The sequence below is a fragment of the Phasianus colchicus genome, chromosome 2 (genome assembly GCF_987193195.1).
Source record: "Phasianus colchicus chromosome 2, bPhaCol1.hap1.1, whole genome shotgun sequence".
Lineage (NCBI taxonomy): Eukaryota > Metazoa > Chordata > Aves > Galliformes > Phasianidae > Phasianus > Phasianus colchicus.
In genome coordinates, this window is record NC_143437.1 from 51,884,353 (window position 1) to 51,902,878 (window position 18,526).

General features: G+C 41.8%; 1 protein-coding gene across 1 annotated transcript in view; it reads right to left on the bottom strand.

Annotated features, from left to right (window-relative positions):
- Positions 1-18,482, bottom strand: part of EZR (ezrin) — a 35,173-nt gene extending 16,691 nt beyond the window's left edge. The window contains exons 1-2 of the mRNA XM_031611502.2: positions 18,144-18,482; positions 1,703-1,786 (exon numbers count right to left, since the gene is read on the bottom strand). Of these exons, the coding sequence (XP_031467362.1) occupies positions 1,703-1,786; positions 18,144-18,155 (96 nt within the window). The 5' untranslated portion in view covers positions 18,156-18,482. The remainder of the gene's footprint in view (positions 1-1,702; positions 1,787-18,143) is intronic.
- Positions 18,483-18,526: the final 44 nt, after the last annotated feature.

Below are 18,526 nucleotides of genomic sequence, written 5' to 3' on the forward strand. Positions count from 1 at the left end.
TCCTTCTCTTCGGGGCTGCTCTCAAGCCATTCTCCACCCACACCATATCTGTGCTTGGGATTGTCTCTATCCAGGTACAGGATTGTACTTGGCCTCACTGAACTTCATGAGATTGGCATGGACCCACATCTCAAGCCTGCCCAAGACTCCCTGAATGGCATCCCTTCCTTCCAGGGTGTCAACTGCTTAATGTCATCTGCAAACTTTCTGAGGGTGCACTCAATCTCTGTCGACGCTGTTAAATAACACCAGTCCCAGCATTGATCATAAGCATTGATCCATAAAGAATGCCACTTGTCACCAGCCTCCATTTGGACACTGTGCCACTGACCATAACTCTGAGTGCAAACATCCAGCCAATTCCTTATCCATATCCTTATATGGTGAATGGTCCATCCACCAAATCCATTTTACTCCAATTTGGTGATCATAATGTCATAAGGGACAGTGTCAAATGGTTTGCACAAATTCACATCAGCTACTCTTTCTCTATACACTGGTGCTGTATCTCCATCATGAAAGGCCACCAAGTTTGTCAGACATGATTTGCCTTTGCTGAAGCTATGTTGGTTATCACCAATCACCTCATCTTTATTTTCCATGTGCCTCAGTAGGGCCTTCAGGAGGACCTACTCCATGATCTTGCCAGGCACAGAGGTTATGTTTCCCTTTTCCCAGTCAGTGGGAAGTTTACCAAACTGCCATGATTCATACCCATGATGGATAGGGGCTTGGCAACTTTATCCGCCAATTCCCTCAGAACCAGTGGATGGATTTCATCAGGTCCCGTGAAATTATGCACCTTCAAGTTTTTTACATGGTCTTGAACCTGATCTTCACTTACAGCAGGTAAATCTCCCAGTTCTTACCTTTGTTTTCTGCAACTTGGACTTGTTTGAAAGAGTACTTCTTCTACTTATTTGAAGAGTACTTCTCACTACAATCTGCACCACTGCCATAAAGCCTAGCAAGTCCTAGTTAACTCACTGAAGTGAGAAATTGTACCAAGAGAAACTCAGAACAAACATTGTTTAGCCAGTTTCACCTACTTGAGTTAAAACTCAACCACCCTTTGCTATCGAGACTAGCTAGGGACAAGGAGAAGTGCAAAAGAATTGCTGCAGCACTTCATAAATACTGGAACTGAAGTCTACACAGATCAATTCTTAGTTTTCAGAGTTTCAGCAGAAATATCTAGATGCAAGCTCTTTTTATTATTTTGTTCTATTTTAAATTTCAGAAGTTGATTTTTCTGATGAAACCAAGGTCTTAAATCAGTTTTATAACAACAAACTACTTAAGACTAATAAAGTTCCACAAAGTGCTCTTTGTTTAGTTGTCATTACCTGACCTTTGTAGGTCTATCACCAAACAGACCTGTACACTGTTAATGCAGTGGCAGGAAGAGTAACAGTAAGAGAAGGGAATTTCCCTACTTGTGTTCTCCACTTCTTTATGAATCTCTGGAGGCAGGCTAGGCAAGTCTCTACTCTGTCCTGTTGCACAGGGGCTTCATACATGGCATGATATACTGCTTATTTCTTTCACTGTGATGGACTTTAGAGAACTTAGGACCAGGGCCTTTACTTAAGAGGCAGAGAAAAGAAAGGTAGGAAGATTTGGAATTCAAACTTAAGAAACCAGTAGTCTTAAACATACTCTAAGCATAAGCAACAAGAGCCTGTACCAACCCCACACTGACCTGATCAAACAGCTGTTTGCCTGTAGTGTTTGGCTGGATGGCAAACTCCAGCTCTGCATCCACAGTAACAACTCGAACGTTGATCTATGGAAAAAAAACAAAAAGCATTGTTTAAGGTACATTGAAAACTATTTCTCTGTGTGAATACAATTTTTGTACACAATCCAGTCTCCATTTTTTTTGATACACTAACATAACCCTTATAGTCTAGACATTTAAAGCTCTAGTTATATTTTTGTTACCACACCAAACTTAATTGGAGCACTGATTTTGCTGTCTTATCTAGATTGTTCTGCAGGTTTTCCTTTTCAACACAGAATTGGCTACTGATTGAATGAAGCAGCATTTTAGAGTTGTCAATCTCCAGGCTTAAAACCCCTTAGAATAAGGGTTTCTGCAAAGCATGCAAAATAGCTGCCTACAGGCCATCTCTTTGATTACAAAAGGCCCTAATGACTATTGAAATTGAATTTAAGACTTGTAATTTAACTTTCATTTATATCAGAGCTAGAATTAATCTGAGATTCTAAAGGCAAAAGGCTTCAGATTATTCTTATTAGGCAAAAAGCAATAACCTGATAAACCTGAGTAGATAAAAATCTACTCAGCACAATAACAGTAATATTATAGGGCAAGAGTTCATTAACAGCTAACGTTAGTGAAGAAACACTTTAACCAGATTTGTTCCAATGACAGGAGTGCAAGACAGGGGTTAGCACTGTATGCAGAAGGCAAGTGTTTAGCTAATGACTAGAAAAAGTCTATTAGCATTTAATCAGGATACAAAGCAACAACCAAGCTTTCAGAGAACAGCATAAGGAGCAGCAAGATAATGGCAAATCAAGAAAGGATTATCTCCAATTCTTCCATTACAGGAGACTACACCACTTGTAATATTATACCACATTTCAGAAAGAAGGAAGCAAAACAACCCCAAAACAAAACAAATTGATAAAAACCCAAACTCAGACAATCAAGTAAGATTTGTAGCTTGGATTTTAAAAAGAAGAGAATTATAGAATGGTTTGGGTTGGAAGGGACCTTTAAGATCACCTAATTCCAACCCCTTGCTACAGGCAGGGACACCTCTCTCTAGACCAGATTGCTCAAGCCCCCATCTGGCCTGGCTTTGAGTGCTTCCAGAGAGGGGGCATCCACAGCCTCGCTGGGCAACCTGTTATAGTGCCTTACTACCCTCACAGTAAAGAATGCCATCCTAATACCTAGTCTAAATCTGCCTTCTTCCAGTTTAAAGCCATTCTCCCTTGTTCTGTCACTACCTGCCCTTCTAAACAGTTCCTCCCCAGCTTCCCTGTAGGCCCCAGACAAAATGCAAATTACACAGAGCATTTTATAAACATTATGCTACAGGCAGCGAGAGCTAACAGACCCCAACAGCCTGCTACAGCTGCAGCACTGGCACCTAGTGCAGAGGCACTTGTGTGAAGGAACCACAGGATGCAGTGCAATAGGAATCAAATCACTCACTACAAAACCCAGACACTGCGGCAGTTTCTAGCCATTTAATTTTGTACATTTAAACTCTACAGTAAATGTCTAGTAAAAGAATGTGTTACAACTAACTGCAGCACTTGGGATCACAGGCTTCCTTCCTGCAGCTTAAGAACCAAGTTTCTCAAACAGCGTAACAAGGTAAGATAGCAAATTCTGGAGAACAGCAAGACTGCAATTTGAAGCCACGACCTTAAAAAGCTCCTGCTGCTTAATTCCTCTCAGCAATAAATCCCTAATCATAATCTAATCCCTTTTTATCCCCCCCTCAAGAAAACATATGCTGATAATCCGCTGTTTCGCACTGTGCAAGTTATTTGCACTTCTGGCTGAAACACACACTGGGTGTAAAAATGAGTATCACTTCACAAGTTAAATAAATTTAAAGGATGTGCTTCTCAATCCAGTAAAGGTGCAGGATGTTGGCTGAGCACTGAATTCCTGTCAGTATCAGGATAGCCATCTTTATCTCCTTAGTGGTTATCTGCTAATTAAAAACAAGCAAAACCCATGAAACTTAATGCTTTAGCACTAAGACTAAAAATCGAAGTCATCTGCTTCCCACTTTAACTGTTGGCCACAAGCACAGAGGAACATGACTGCTTGCTTATCTAAGAGCTCCCAAAGACATCTGGGGCAGTGGTAAAGGTTAATTTCTGTGTCTCAGAAGGACTCAACGAGCAGCAGGATAGAGAGGAATCCCCTGGTGTGTTATCTGACAACCTCACATCACACAACAGGCAGACTAAGGAGAGGACTGCTAGCAGCTGTCATTTCCCTTAACAGACAACTGCTTGGCAGAGTCCTCTGGAGTGTCCTTTCTGCCATATTACATCCTCCTGCTTCTCATCTCTGAGCCTTGATTTCAAGAATATAAAGGGTTTAGACGTATTTTTAATTGCATGCTCTACAACCACTCCACACAAACTTTTAGCCACAGAGAAGCAGGTAATGAAGCAGACAGTCAGAGCTTAATCCACCTGAAACCCTGGTTTAGGCAGTCTGGAAAAACTTCACTGTCTGCCAGGCTGAGAAGATATGAATGTGACATACAGTTCAGATCATAAGAAACTCCCTGTGGCATCAAGATGACTAAATAAAAGCCCAAGATGAAAAACAATAAAACAATTCAAGATATTTTTGCAGAAGGAAATAGGAAACACCTCTAATTCCTATAAGCAACAAAAAGAGCAAGACAGAAGTTAAGAAAAGAAGTTAAGGAAACCTTCACATGCAAAATCCTGCTTATCCCACATGGACAAAACAGGTCATTTGTGAGATCCCTACCAAATCCTGGCAGTATTCCAGGTCTAAAACTGAAGCCATAAGCAAATAGTTTAATTGTTTCACCACAGTGGGAGAGGGGCAGAAAAAAAAAAAAAAAAAAAAAAAAGTCCATGACTTGCACACGAAATAAGTTTTTAAGTGCACAGAATATGCTTAAAACCCTATACAGAAAGATTCAGCTTCCTAATCCATGGGCTCATGCTGTAAAAATTTTATTACACTTCTACGCCCGAGGCTAACATGATTAAAATGAAAGAAAACTAGGGCCTTAGACACCTTATTAGTGTATACTGAAGCACTGAGAACACAAGGCTTTCATCTTTCTCTGCTTAGAATGCACAAGATTGCTAACAAATTTGATCCACAGAGGAAAAAATAAGCGGTTGCCAACACAAAGCCATTTGCATTGAAAGGAAAAAAAAGCTCCATGAATCATAAAGACAACAGAAACTGAAGAACTCATTTTACTGAACACTAATTCCACAAATTCAGATTGTTCAGGGTAGAACAATAACATTACCTACATTTCCAACAGAGACAGGAAAGTAGAAATAAAATAAAAGACTGCACTGGAGAGAACCTCAGAGCAGACTTTAAATAATCTTAACGCTATGGAAAGTTCCTATGCTGGAAGTTACACCAGTTAGGATGGGTTCTTTCTTGTATCAATAGTGCCCTCAGGTTTTGCACTTTCTCTTTACTCTCCTCAAGACAGTAAGTCTTATAATGCTAAATCAGGAAATCAGTCCATGGCAGACTGCAGCCTTTCAGAGACTGTGCACCTGAAAAACAGACTCAGAAAATGCTGTCTCTTAAGGAGGCAACGTGTTGCCAACCACGTAGTAAGAGGCAGCACCTTCTCTGTGTAAGATCTATGACCTAGATAAAAACCCAAGGTGACACTGCCTCTTCAGACCTCTCTCTTAGATGAGCAGTTCCCAAGTGTGTTGGTCACTGTATGTGCAGGCAGCTTTTTGTCTGACTCATGGGCTTGTTGGTCCAGAATCTGTCTCTGGCTGCAGCCAACATGCTGTCTTTGGAGTTGACCATCCATCTTCTGATAGATAACTGCTCTACTGTAAAAAATCCTACATTGAAGGTGAAAAGAGGTGGAATGGGGAAGAAGAAAACAACAACAACATCTCCAAACACAGCAAGCTGTGTGGATATCTCACATACCTATGCATGAAGAAAACCTAATTGCCCTTACATTCAGTTGAACAATTTTATTACACAACCAACCATGAGGTTCTGCAAGTCATTTAAAATGCCATACAATTTATTTCCATAAGATAAAGGGCAGTAAATACCAACCTTTACACACATACATAAGAGAAACCAGCACTTTACTTCGTCCATATTATCATTATGCAGCTCTAAATGCCTCTGATAATGGCCAGGAATGTTTTCTTCCTCTTTCCAAAGAGGGATAAAGACAAGAGTCTCCTAACTAGCAGGTTTGCAGGTGCAAATGCTAGTGAAGCATCCTTCCAAGTGATGCCAATGAACACCATCATAATGGAAAGACATAAACAGGAATGCCTTCTTTCTCCAGGCACAAAGTCTGGAAATCCCAAGTAAGTAGCTGGTACACATAAGCAGACCAACCACGTACCAGAGGGTACAAGGATTTGTTGAAGTGCTGCAACTGCACAGCACTTACTGTGAAAAATGCATATATAGCCCTGTAAAAGTTTCCTGTACACAGTCAAGCTGTCTGCATAGCACACAGATGTGACTGTGCTGAAGGAATATAGCATTCTCAGCAAAGAACTGAAAGAAACAATATTAAGAATCACAAGTCAGCCCAGCTTGCGTTCTTGCTTCTGCAGGTCTGTATGCTATATCTGCTCCTCCACCACACAAACAACTACTACTGTATTTGCAATCAATGACAAGCTTTTTCCCCTGAGTTGTAATGTGTCTGCATGGACGAAATAATTACATTTCAACCTTAGCAACCAGACCTGTTTATAGATGCATACAGTGATTGGGCAGCTGATAATAGAAAAAGCCATTTCACACAGCAGCTTTAGGAAGGGCACTGAAACTGCTCTCTATTCCTCTGCCTTCAATGTATTAGTGTTCATTGGAAACAGGCTCAACAACAAAGAGAGAACACTGTCAGCTCTGTTAGATGACAGCTATTGTGCTGCTAACTGATGGCGTAACTGTAGGCCCTGATGTTGGAAACTATTTGGGGAAAAAATATTCAGTTTTGTCCAGGGAAGAAACCCTTGAGGCTCCAAGCTCAGCTGTGCTCAGCACCTTCCTCTTGTCACATCTACTTTAGGGACACGCATTCTGATCCTTTCAGGGTTGGCCAAGGAGCTGAAAGGGGGATGTATGTGATGGAGTGCAGGGAGTAACACAATGTAGTGAAGTTTCCGGAAGATGGAGCACACAGGTCCACAAACAATATCCAGTGGAAAACTAGAATGTTTAGGAGGACAGGGCTAGAGTTCAGAGAGCTTGCTAACTCTGAGACTCAGAACCATGTTACACATGGAAAAGTGAGGACAGAAAAGAGAGACGAGGGTGATGAACAAATTACAGGTTTGTAAACAATGGGCCGTTTGCCCAAAACCAGCAGGACTGGAGACAAGGATATGGTCTGTTATAATCCCCAGAAAAAAGATCGTCACATTTCCTGGTGTGATGCTATTACATAGTAGGAAAAAATTGCATTCTTAAGTGTATTGGTCACTGGAAGCATTACAAAAGGTGACTACTCTTTTCTGCTTGGATGATAACTTGCCAGCTGGAATTTTGTCATCCAAATTTGAATGCTTCTTTTGAAAGGGAACAAGTTAGTCAAGGAAAGTCGGCATTTAAACTGCAGATCAGTTTTACTCCCGAATTATGTAAAACTGGATTTGATTTGCTAGCACATCACTGATGTCTTTTTAAATTTAAACTTATTTTTTTTTGCTCATCTGAGGCATGAAGTGTTTGTAAAGAGGACAGGAACTTTTAAACCCAGAAGGAGGTGAACACACACACACACAGCCCACAACTAGGAAAGCTGGAAATTAGAAGGCAAGCTATAAACCTGCAATTTCTCTTCTGGGGAAAGGAGAGAGAACCTGATTCCTATGAGAGCAAAAAAGAACCATACAGCACAACACAGAACAAGGCCTTCAATATGACCCACATGCTCATCCCCTTCTTTTGTGTAGGAATCCTTTCCATGCTGCATGCCCAACACCCAGTATTTCAGAGAGGGCAGCAGAAGCACAGCAAAATAGTCCTGAGCATTTTCTTCCACACTGCTGAGCACAGTTTGCTAACAGGAGAGAAAACAGCCTCATCAGCTCACAGAATGTGAAAGGGACACTGCTCCATTGGAACACCTGACCAACAGGGCGAGCTCATTGCACTAATTTAGCAGACCAGTTTCTCAGCATACCATGTTAAATTGAGAAGACCTGACTGCAAACAAAAGGACGTGTTCCCTTCAGGTCTCATTGTATTAAACATTGCTTCCTCATGGCAAATAAATGGGAACATTAAGTCACGTTCCACAGGAATTCCTCTGAGTTTATGAAGCAGAGTTAGATACCACTGCATTTGCAACAGGTAAGATTAGAGTTGAATAGGCTGCTCTTTGTTCCTTAAAAACTTGCTCACCTTCCCATGACGGGAGGAAATACCACAGAAGGTAAACAGACTGGTCTATAATAGCCTAAAAAGCTAGCAGTTAGTTTCACATTGTCCAGCATAGTTGTCAGCCTTATCTATTAGTCAACTTCAGTGCCTATACAACTGTAGTAATCTTTTTAGAAATACTTTTTTTTTTTGTAGTATTCTTCAATATTTCTGGACCAATAACTATGACATCTACAGTAAAATGAAGTTTCTTACTTTTACTCAAGGCAATAGGAGTCCAGATACTTGCAGCTTTCATGAAAGATAAAAAAACAAACAAATAAAAACCCCAAAACCACAAACTTATAACAACCCATGTGGCAGTTTTTCCTTAAGAGAGAAAGTAATTTGAGGGGAAGCCAAGAATAATGTTGACATGAAATCTCAAAGCCAAAGACTCTTCTGAATCTCCTGCACGAGGAAAGGCTGAGAGATCTAGGACAATCCTGTCTGGAGAAGGCTGAGAGGGAATCTCATGACTGTTCATAAATACCCAAAATGCAGGAGTCATGTCGATGGGGACAGACTCTTCACTGGCAAGCAGCAATACAACCAGGGGCAACAGGCACAAACTGCAACACAGAAAGTTCCATGCTAACATGCAGAATAACTTGTTATTCTGAACAGAACAAGTTGTTGAGAGAGGTTGTGGAGTCTCCTTCTGTTGATAAATTCAAGACCTATCTGGACACCTACTTATGCAACCTATTGTAGGGTGTCTGCTTTAGCAGCAGAGCTGGACTTGATTTCTAGAGATCCTTACCAACCCCTAAAATTTTGCGATTCTGTTGGGGGTTGTGCATGCAGGTAGGAAAACCTACTCAGGTCTTGGGAATCATCCAGAAATTCCAGTTTTAACAAAGCAGGCTGAAATTTCAGAACAAACTCCATTTTCCTCCTAAGTGTACACAAAGAGATCAGAAGAATGCCAATCCATTAAGTTTGGTTTTGCACTAGGGTCACTTGGCTCTTCTTTGTGAGACAGCATGAAACCTTACTTACAATTAAGCATGAAGATAATTCCAGAATGCAAATTCAAACTGACTTAGCCTAGATATGCAGATGTATACTTAATTATATGACTATTTCAGTTTCTTTAACCAGAGCCTAATATCTTCTATATACTAAAAATGCATCGCAGGCATTTGTGTGAAAAGCTGAGCATTGCTGCATTTCACTTCTTTATCTAAGGTCAAGCAGTAACACCCTGCATGCCAGAAGATCATGAGCATTTCACGCAGGCATGGGAAACATTTATCTTTAGCTGTCCTTGCTCTCAAGTGAGAAAATCTCAGCTGCAGACATCAGCAGCCTCTTCTGACCTTTGGTAAGCTCTGTTAAGGTAACATAAGCTCCTCAGTGAAAGAGAAAAGCCAAGAGAGAAATTAAAATAAAGTAATAATAGGGGAAATTTAGGGGGGAAAAAAAAACCAAAACAAACAAACAAACAAAAACAACAATAAAAACCCAACAACTTTCTCCACCTGCCCAGCTAGGAAGAAATTTAAAAATTGATACAAAGCAGCTTTTTAAGCATTAAAATTTTTTGGTTTTTTTTTTAAAATCTAAAATTTCCTAAGGGGCATCCCTAGGTTCTAACAAAACATAAAGCAATGTAGTTTACATTTGACCCTTAAGTCATCTTTCTGTTATACAACTCAGAGGTTTTTCATGTAAAACACTTGATCTCACCTTCTCTGCTGGCTCCAGATGGTTTACTTTCAACACAGACCAAGTTAGGAAGTAATAGGAGGGTTTAAGCTGTTCTTTTGGAAGGGAAAAATAACCTTTAGAGGCTCTGATGCCGTACAATGGGAATATCTGTGTACAAGCACAAAACACACCGCCACGACAGTAGACTGGGGACTTCTGCTTGGATGAGCCAGCTGCCCTCATTGAATGTTAGGACAGATTTAAGAACACAGACTGCAGCAACAATTGGTCCTTTGTTCCTAAAGGATAAACAGAGGGAAGCTGGGGGCCACTGGATCCAACTCCTTCATACATAGTCTGTTTTGTTATTACAACCATTGCATCCAATTAAACATAACAAAGGTGCAAGATTAAGGCCTTACACACCAAGTTTATAGAAGACCTTGCAACCAATCTTCAAATAAGCTTCATCTCACAAAGTCAGAGAGTTCAGAATGAACCAAACCATTCAGCTGGTCTTCTGTCACAAATATCAACGTTGGGCCAAATGCAGATAATACTGAGGTTGAAGCTTTCAAGTTTAATTCTAGTTTTAGTCTTTAAAAGTAACTTAATCTCCAGGATTTATGGCAATCAACTACATAATGTAATACTATCCTTCTGCAATCCACATGGAATCTCAGTGTGGATCCAGAATACCAACATTTGGCATTTTCTACATTTGGCATTTCATTTGGAAACAACAGGAGGGCAACAACTTACATAGCAGCTGAGCTTCACAGTACAAACTCACAACAAAGAGAAGCAGGGTCTGAAGGCATGAATCATCTAACAAAAAGCTGCACTAGCATCAAAACTTTCCATTAATCTAAGCACTATATTGGTACCTTTTACTCCAGTGCTTATGCAAAGACATAGGTTCTAGGAAACAGTTTGCACACATACACAAGCCATAATTTTGAAGAGTCAAAAATTTGACACTCACCTTGAGACTACACAACAACACAACCTGTCAGCTCTCAGCAATTTTTCAACAAACCCAGTGTGAGCAGTATTAGCACAAGATACAATGATTGTACTTCTGAAGTAGAAGAAGGGCACATCAGATTGGAGCAGAATGGGCTATGTGAACACGAGGAGAAGCTGACTTACTCTCGGGATTATGCTGAGAGTTTGAAATCGAGAGCATTTTCAGCAACTGCACTCTTGCCAAATATAGACGTCGCAGGAGACAAGGCAGTATTTTGTATCAGACATGAACCAGATAAAGTTTGCATGGAAATTATTCCATGCAAGGATGAACCAAACTGGTAAGGATTTCAGTTTGGAAGAAAGTTAACCAAGGTTAGAACATAGGAGCATATAAAGTCACGGGTGACATAAACAGAGCAGACAAAGACCAAGTGTTCACCGCCTCTATCAACAGAATACACAGGGCATCAAAACTGGTCAGTTCTAAGCAAGAGAAAGTAATTCTTCAAACAGTGCTGTAGCAAGGAGTTCTGTAGATAACTTTTCAAATACTGTGAAGGTTATCTAGGACAGTCTCATTATGGCACACTCTGGATGCAGGAGTTCACATGTTTTCAAGGGGAGGCTAGACAAGTTCACAGAAATCCACTTATTAACTCATTATATAGGAACTTCCAGCCTCCAACACCTCATCAGTTCATAGGAAAGCAATGGTGCATATCTTTCAAATGCTCTTCCTTAGGCATCAGCTTTTGGCCAGCAGCAGAAGCATAGTATTTGGCTAGAGGGCCTTTCTCCTTGACTTGGCGAGGCCAGTCACATTCTTGAAGAGATCAAGGTGCAGGAAGAACATAAACTGCATTTACTTAAGGAGAAATAGCAGTGTAACATGTCACACAAGTCTAGGTAATGATATATGTTCATTCTGCATTCCAGTTACGAATCCATTTGTCAAAAAGGGATTTATTGATTTGATGCCCCGCCCTTCTGTTTTACCTGTTCTGTAATCAGGTCCTTTAATTTTATCTCATGGACTTCGATGGAACACATCACGCGGCATTTGCAAAATTTATGAGCGGGATTATATGATGTGATCTCCTGTGATAGCTTGACAGCCTGATCTACGTCCATTACACTGCAGTGCTTACACTTCCCAACAGAGTACTTCAAACAGTATGCAACAGGTACTATTTGTTCCCAGATAAAGGTAGGTCATTACAAGTCCTGGAATGTCAGCTAATCACAGACAGATTGCTCTTGGAACATTATGGATAGAATAGGAAACGTTAGTGGAAAGATTAGCAAAATATTCCTTTCTGACCACTAAAACAGCTTGAGGACTTCTGAGATGCAACTACACAGGTCCTTCACTACTGAAGCAACAAGTACAGCAATTCATAAAGGGGGCAAAAACATAACTCTGGAAACTCTGCCTGCAAGGCTGCATCAGTTTTTAAGGGGGGAAGCTGTTTTCTCCTGCTTTGAGTTCACTATACATCAGTTATGGAACTCACCTGCCGATTTGCACAATTTCAACCATCAGGAATATTGTCTAATCACCTATTTCTACAAAGATAAAGAAGTTAAGCCAGTTAAGCTTTCACAATTAAAGCGCATTCTGTGTACGTTAAAGAACAACTTCAGCTCTGACAAAAAACTCTGAAATCAAGATCCTACAGCAGTCTTTGAAGTTCTCTACTGGGCTTAGTCATGCAAAATTCAGACACTGTAGTACAAACATGAGATTTTTCAGACCCCATTTCTTTACTTAGTAGGCAGCCTGTAGACCTCCTCGACACAGCTGCAGAATGCTGGTCTCTTGACAGAACTGAGAAGCACTGTTCAGCTTAAGATTAATCAGTTGGATGTGCACACATTCACATCCTCAGAGAAGCCGCTCAGACACATCCCACATCAAAGCTGGGGTGCAACATGAATCTGGATGTTTCCATGCAGAAAAATCGAGAGAGAAAGAGACAGTGGTAGTGATGTCTCTCAGCATTACACAACAGCTAGAGCACCTGCTTATGGAAGTCGAAGGGAGAAACAATTGCCACATGAGATAATCTTCTCATGTGGCAATTCCACACTCAAATCTCAAAACTAATAAAGATAACAGAAGCTGTAAGAGGAGTCCCAGCGCCTCTTCCATGGAACCACACAACAGACAGCCAAACACAACAGTCACTGCTAGTAAGAAACAGTTTCCACTCCTTACTCAGAAGTTCAGAGTCCTGAATTTTAATTCTGACTCGGGATTTTTATTTTAATTGACAGCTACAGTGTCAGGTGCTCATCAGTCCCAGCTCAACACACGCTACCCATGCTGTCTCAAAGTTGAAGGAAAGTAACTCATTAAGACACTATGGAGCAGGGGTTAGAAACAAAATCTGGATCCGAACAAACATGCAGAGTGGAGGCAACGTACTTAGCTGTAACACCAAGCTAAGCCTTCTTTATAGATTCACATGGCAATGACTGCTTCCTCTTCCTAGAAGGAAAAAATGCTGTGCACTGCTCAGTAAAAAACTCTGAAACTTCAGTTGTTTCCATGGAGAAGCATTTCTCAGCTCAGAGACTAAGTATTACCTAATGCTGAAACCAGGTTTCAAAAACAACCACACGGCACAGCCAAGATATATTACTTAACAGTGTGTAGTGTGGTTCAATGATCTTAGGCAGCACTGCCTTCCTTCAAGGTCAATTGAGTGATTATGGGATTTACAGTGCACATAAAGCCCTTTGGACACAGCGTGCCAAACAAGAACAACACTGAAGCAGGAACCTTCAGCGGCCATCAAGAAGAATTATTCTCAAAAAGTCCTGACATATCACTGATTTTTTATTTATTTATTTTTGTGAACAGAGGAAGATGTTCACATGGGAGGAAGTAGAACAGGAAGGCTTATCTCCACCCTCTGCCCTTTAAGAAGGCTAAGAAATTCTTTATGTAGTGACTAACACTAACAGTTAACACTTGATTTCTCCAAGGCAGCTAACAAGAACAGACTGACCTCAGGAATGCTTATTCAGCTCATACGGTAATTTGGATTTTGGCACAATTGTGAGCTCACTCTCTTCTAACTTTAACCATTTGTGAATTACTCCCTACAATCACTATTAATAGAATCCTTCGACTTCCTTTTGAAGCTTTGAGTGAGACTTTGCACACTTGGTTGATACTAGCTTTCTTCCATTTTGCACCAGAGCGTGCACATTTAGTAGTAAGTGCACTAAATACTGTATCATCTGATGTATTGCAGTTTGTGCTCAGAAGAAAAAAAAAAAACCTTATTCCTGCATAAATCCATAACTATCTATAAGCCAAGAGCACGATAATTACTTGTGATCACTAAAGGGTGGTTTTTTTTGTTTGTTTGTTTGTTTGTTTTTTAATTTCAGCCCTGTTATAGAAATCGGCTTTGAAGAAATTGAAGACAAAACTATTACGTGCAATTAGAAGACACAGTTAAGAAGAAATTGTGAAGATCTGGAAAGTATCAACAATTATTAGCATTTAGAGTAAATCCCTGTTGCTACACTTCTAGCTTTTCTAGTTGGCTTATGACAAACTCTGAATGGTAATGCCATTAGGTGTTCACAGACAGATAAAGGTTTGGCTTGAAGACTTACATGCTGTCCTCGTGTTCATTTTTAGAATGCATGTATATTCAATAGCAAACAGGTATGGAAGACTCGTCTAACCACTTGGTGCCAGGCACACACTAGCACATTAATAACAACACAGAACTGGGAAAAGCCTTTTGAGTCATGTGTTCCAGCTGCGCACTCCTACAGGCAGCAGCACTACATTGTGTCCTCGTCAGACTTTATCTTAAGGGCATTAGGTCTTAGAATGCTATAGGAGGAGGAGAAAGCAACCAGAAACTGAACTGCACTGATATCTACAAGTCCCCTTAACTATAAGCCTTGCTTAAAGTAATTCCTCCCTTTCTTTGGCATTTAAATCCTTTGTATTTTAACCTAAACTACTCCCTTTTTGGAAGGAGGCTTTCCTCCTACAATCAACCCCAAATCCCTCTCCAGGTTCTGCTTAGGATTTGTGTTTTCTGGACAAGGATAAGAATGACAACCTACCTTCAAGAAATTTTCTAACACCTTCCATTACTGCTTTCCATCAGGGAAACTCCATATATTGCAGATCAATGGACAAGACAGTCCATCCTATCGACAACTAACTCATATCATTCTATCCCATACATTGAGGGAACTCTTTCCACCACCCTTCCAAGTTTAATTACTGAAATGGGAGGGGTTTTTGTTTTTTTGTGGGTTTTTTTGTTGTTTTTAAACATATGTGCTTTATACTCCTACATATGATGGCTCTCTGCATCAACAATATCCCCCCCACCACCACTAGGAGATATTGTTGGTATGCTCAGCTTTTTGAACATAGGCTATTAGTATACATTTTAGAAAATGATGCCCTGATATATTCCCCTGCACTCTCTTTTAGCAGCAGAAGTTGATAGACTGCGTTTATTACTGACCTCTCTTTAGGAGTATTATAAAAATGTAGACAAGTATTAAAGGTTCTTATGTGACATTACATCAAATGCTCTACTGCAAAGCTGACATCATTTCTTGTGATGCTTTCTTCCCCCCCGCTCCCCCAACATTTTCTAAGAGTAGGAAGAATAATCTTCTTTCAAAAAAGTACCACAGAATGCTGATAGGTCAGATCAAATTAACAGGTCTATAGAGCAGAGATCACATTTCCTTCTCCTTCTGTAAGTAATGTTCAGTAGTCCACAGCCCTGTGGCTCTATTTGACTGGCTTGCTTTGCCAAAGGATGTAATTCAGCTAGAACACCATCCATGCAACGAGTCAAACAGAAATAAGCCAGCAACATATGGATCAAGGAAAAACAGTGAGCACACAGACACTCCAGTAATGAAAAGACGCAAGGCTGATCAAGTCAGTTTATTGCACACTTTGCTTCTTCTCAGAAAACAAAGCAAGATTTGAACAAGATAACATCTCGTGTCTCTTTATGTAATAATTCACCATTTGTGAAACCTTATGAACTATTGTACAGACTAGATGGAAGTTAAGCTTCTGAACTGTTGGTGAACTTCCAGCTAAAAACTCTTAAGAGCTGGGAACCAGAAGTTACATATTTACAGCTTACCCCAGAGACCTTGTTACTCTGTAACTGTTACACATGGCAGAAAGTCTATGTTGAATTAAAATTAGAAATTAACACTGGCTTTTATTACCAAAGAAGATTTCAGAATTATTTCCTGAAACGTTGCCAAGACTTACTTTGAGCACCCTAGACATGTGCCTGATCCAACAAACAGCAATAAAGCACTGGTACAGAATCTGGCTTTTTAGTAAGGTACCATATTAAAGTACTAGAATACAAAATCACTCATGTTTTACTGTCACTGGACTTATTTACCATGAAAGACTAAATTCCAGTCTGTAAGATTTCTGTGTGCATATTCTTTGTTACCACAAAAGCTCTGTATGGAGGTTTACCTTTGCTGCTTTGGGGACAGGTAGAAAACAACTGCCAAAATCTTGGTGATTATTTTCTGCTTAGAAATAAAAATTTTAAGATGACAACTGATTGTAAAACCACATCCCTATCAGCATGAAGTCTGACAAACAACACTGTACATCCTTATTCCAAGCTGACAAGACACACGCGAACAAGTATAGGTAGAATCTATTTAGTACCCATGTATTTGATCTATCAAACAAAAACTGCCTCCTCATTTCCTATGAGTTCACGGTATCAGTCCCCACACACATCAAAGGCTCTTATCATGCTCCTTCTGAGTACAGTTCTGCTCTGGAGCGACAACTTCACACCCCTTCCCACCTCACCCTGTAAAGTGATAGGAATCCCATTTAGCTGTATTAAGAACAAATGAGCTGGATTTGAAGGATTTGAATACAGTCTCGATCTGCAGCAGTCAGACCAAAGTGTTCTGTTAAAAAAAACCTCCACAAAATTCTCCTTGTATGCATCCGCTAAGGTGGCAGTCAGCCCCCTGAGAAGGAGGATTGAATGCAGACTGCAAAAAGAACAGCTTATACCACACAAACTCTGGACAAAGAGTCTTCTCCATAAATCCTGGACAGTAGGTCACGTCTCAGAAACCATTAAAGCACGGCTGTCCTTCCGCAGAGAGATAAAGAGATTTTTCCCACACCTACTCATGGCTCCCAGTATCACCTCCTGTTGTTTAAATACATCCAGGGAGAATGAAGGCTCAGCACTTCTTTGAAGAATTCAAAAAAGAAAGAATTCTTTTTTTTTTCCCCTAAGTTAACAGAAACTGCAATGTAAATTAATCTAAGCTCTCCTTAACTAAGTTAAATTTAGTGTTACAGTGGCAGAACATCCATTGCTTATTACCCCAAGGATAAGCTTGCCTAGTCTCCTTCCAAAGGGTGTAGCTAATAATCTTGGAAGTTCTTCACTGTGCTGTGTTTTAAGTACTGCCTCTGTTGGAAACAGACAGCAACAATCTGCTCTGGTTATACTCTTCAGAGTTCCAAAGCTGCCTGCATCAATGAGTGCAGACAGCTCTGCACCAGCCAGCTCCTCAAGGGAGTTACCGTTTCTAACTGCCAGGGTGGCAGCAGATTTCAAAGCAAAACAATCTGAAAAAAAAACAAAAAAAAACCAACCACCACCACCATGAGAAAACCGACGCAGGAGGGGGCTCACAGGACAAATAACAAAACACAAAAAAGTTTGAAAGTATTCAAGTTTGTTCATATTGGAGAAAAAAAAAGAAAAGAAAAGAGCAGAAAGGTCTTAACGAAGGCTGCTAGAGACTACCTGGCAACAGACCCAGCGGTAGCACTGTGGGGAACGGTACTATGATTCCTCGGGACTTAATTTTTTAATCACGAAGGCAGGAAACGAGGACCTGTCATTAAGCGTTCACAAATACCAAGTGAGAACCGCTGCAGTTTTGCCACCTCACGGACGCGGGAGCACAGTAAGCCCTTCCTTTCGGTGCCCGGAGAGCTCCGCGCGATCCCGGTCAGGGCGCCCCGAGGGCAGCGCACCGACGCCCGCAGCCTCCCGGCGATGCCGGCTCCCTCCCGGGCACGGCGGCGGAGCGCCTTCAGCGCCCCCAGGGCGCGGCCCTCCCCTCCAACCGCCGCCGGGCGAGCGGCCCGAGTTTCAGCATGGCTCCCTGGGGCGGTTCCGCGTTTGAACCGAGCCGCTCCGGCCGCTCCTCCCGCTCCAAGCGGCCGCTCGGGTGGTTCCGGAGCTTCCTCGCGGTTAAGTCCGCGCCCCGCGGAGCTTCCCTGGGCGTCTCGGCAGAGCCCCGGAGAAGCTGCCCAGGGCACCCGGGCAGCCCCCCGCGCCTCGCTTACCGGTTTCGGCATTTTCAGCGCTGTCGGTGCTTCCGCAGCTCCAGAGAGCAACGCTCATGCAGCAGCTGCCCCGCCTCAGCCGAGCGCCCCGTGAGGAGGAGGAGTGAGAGCCGCTCCCGGCCACGGCGACGACACAACTCGCGAGTGCGGCGCCGGCCGCCCGGCGGCGGTTAAGTACGCAGGTGGAGCCTGCGGTGACTCACCCGCCACCGGCCATTCCCCGCCGCTCCCCCCTGCGCTCTGCGAGCACGGAGCGGCCTCGCCCAGCGGCCCGACAGCCCGCCGGCCGCGCTTCGACACCTCGGGGCGCGGATTGGAGACCCCGGCCCGGGCGGGACCGCTCTCGGAGCGGTGCGACAGGTGCGGCGGGCGGCACCCGGCAG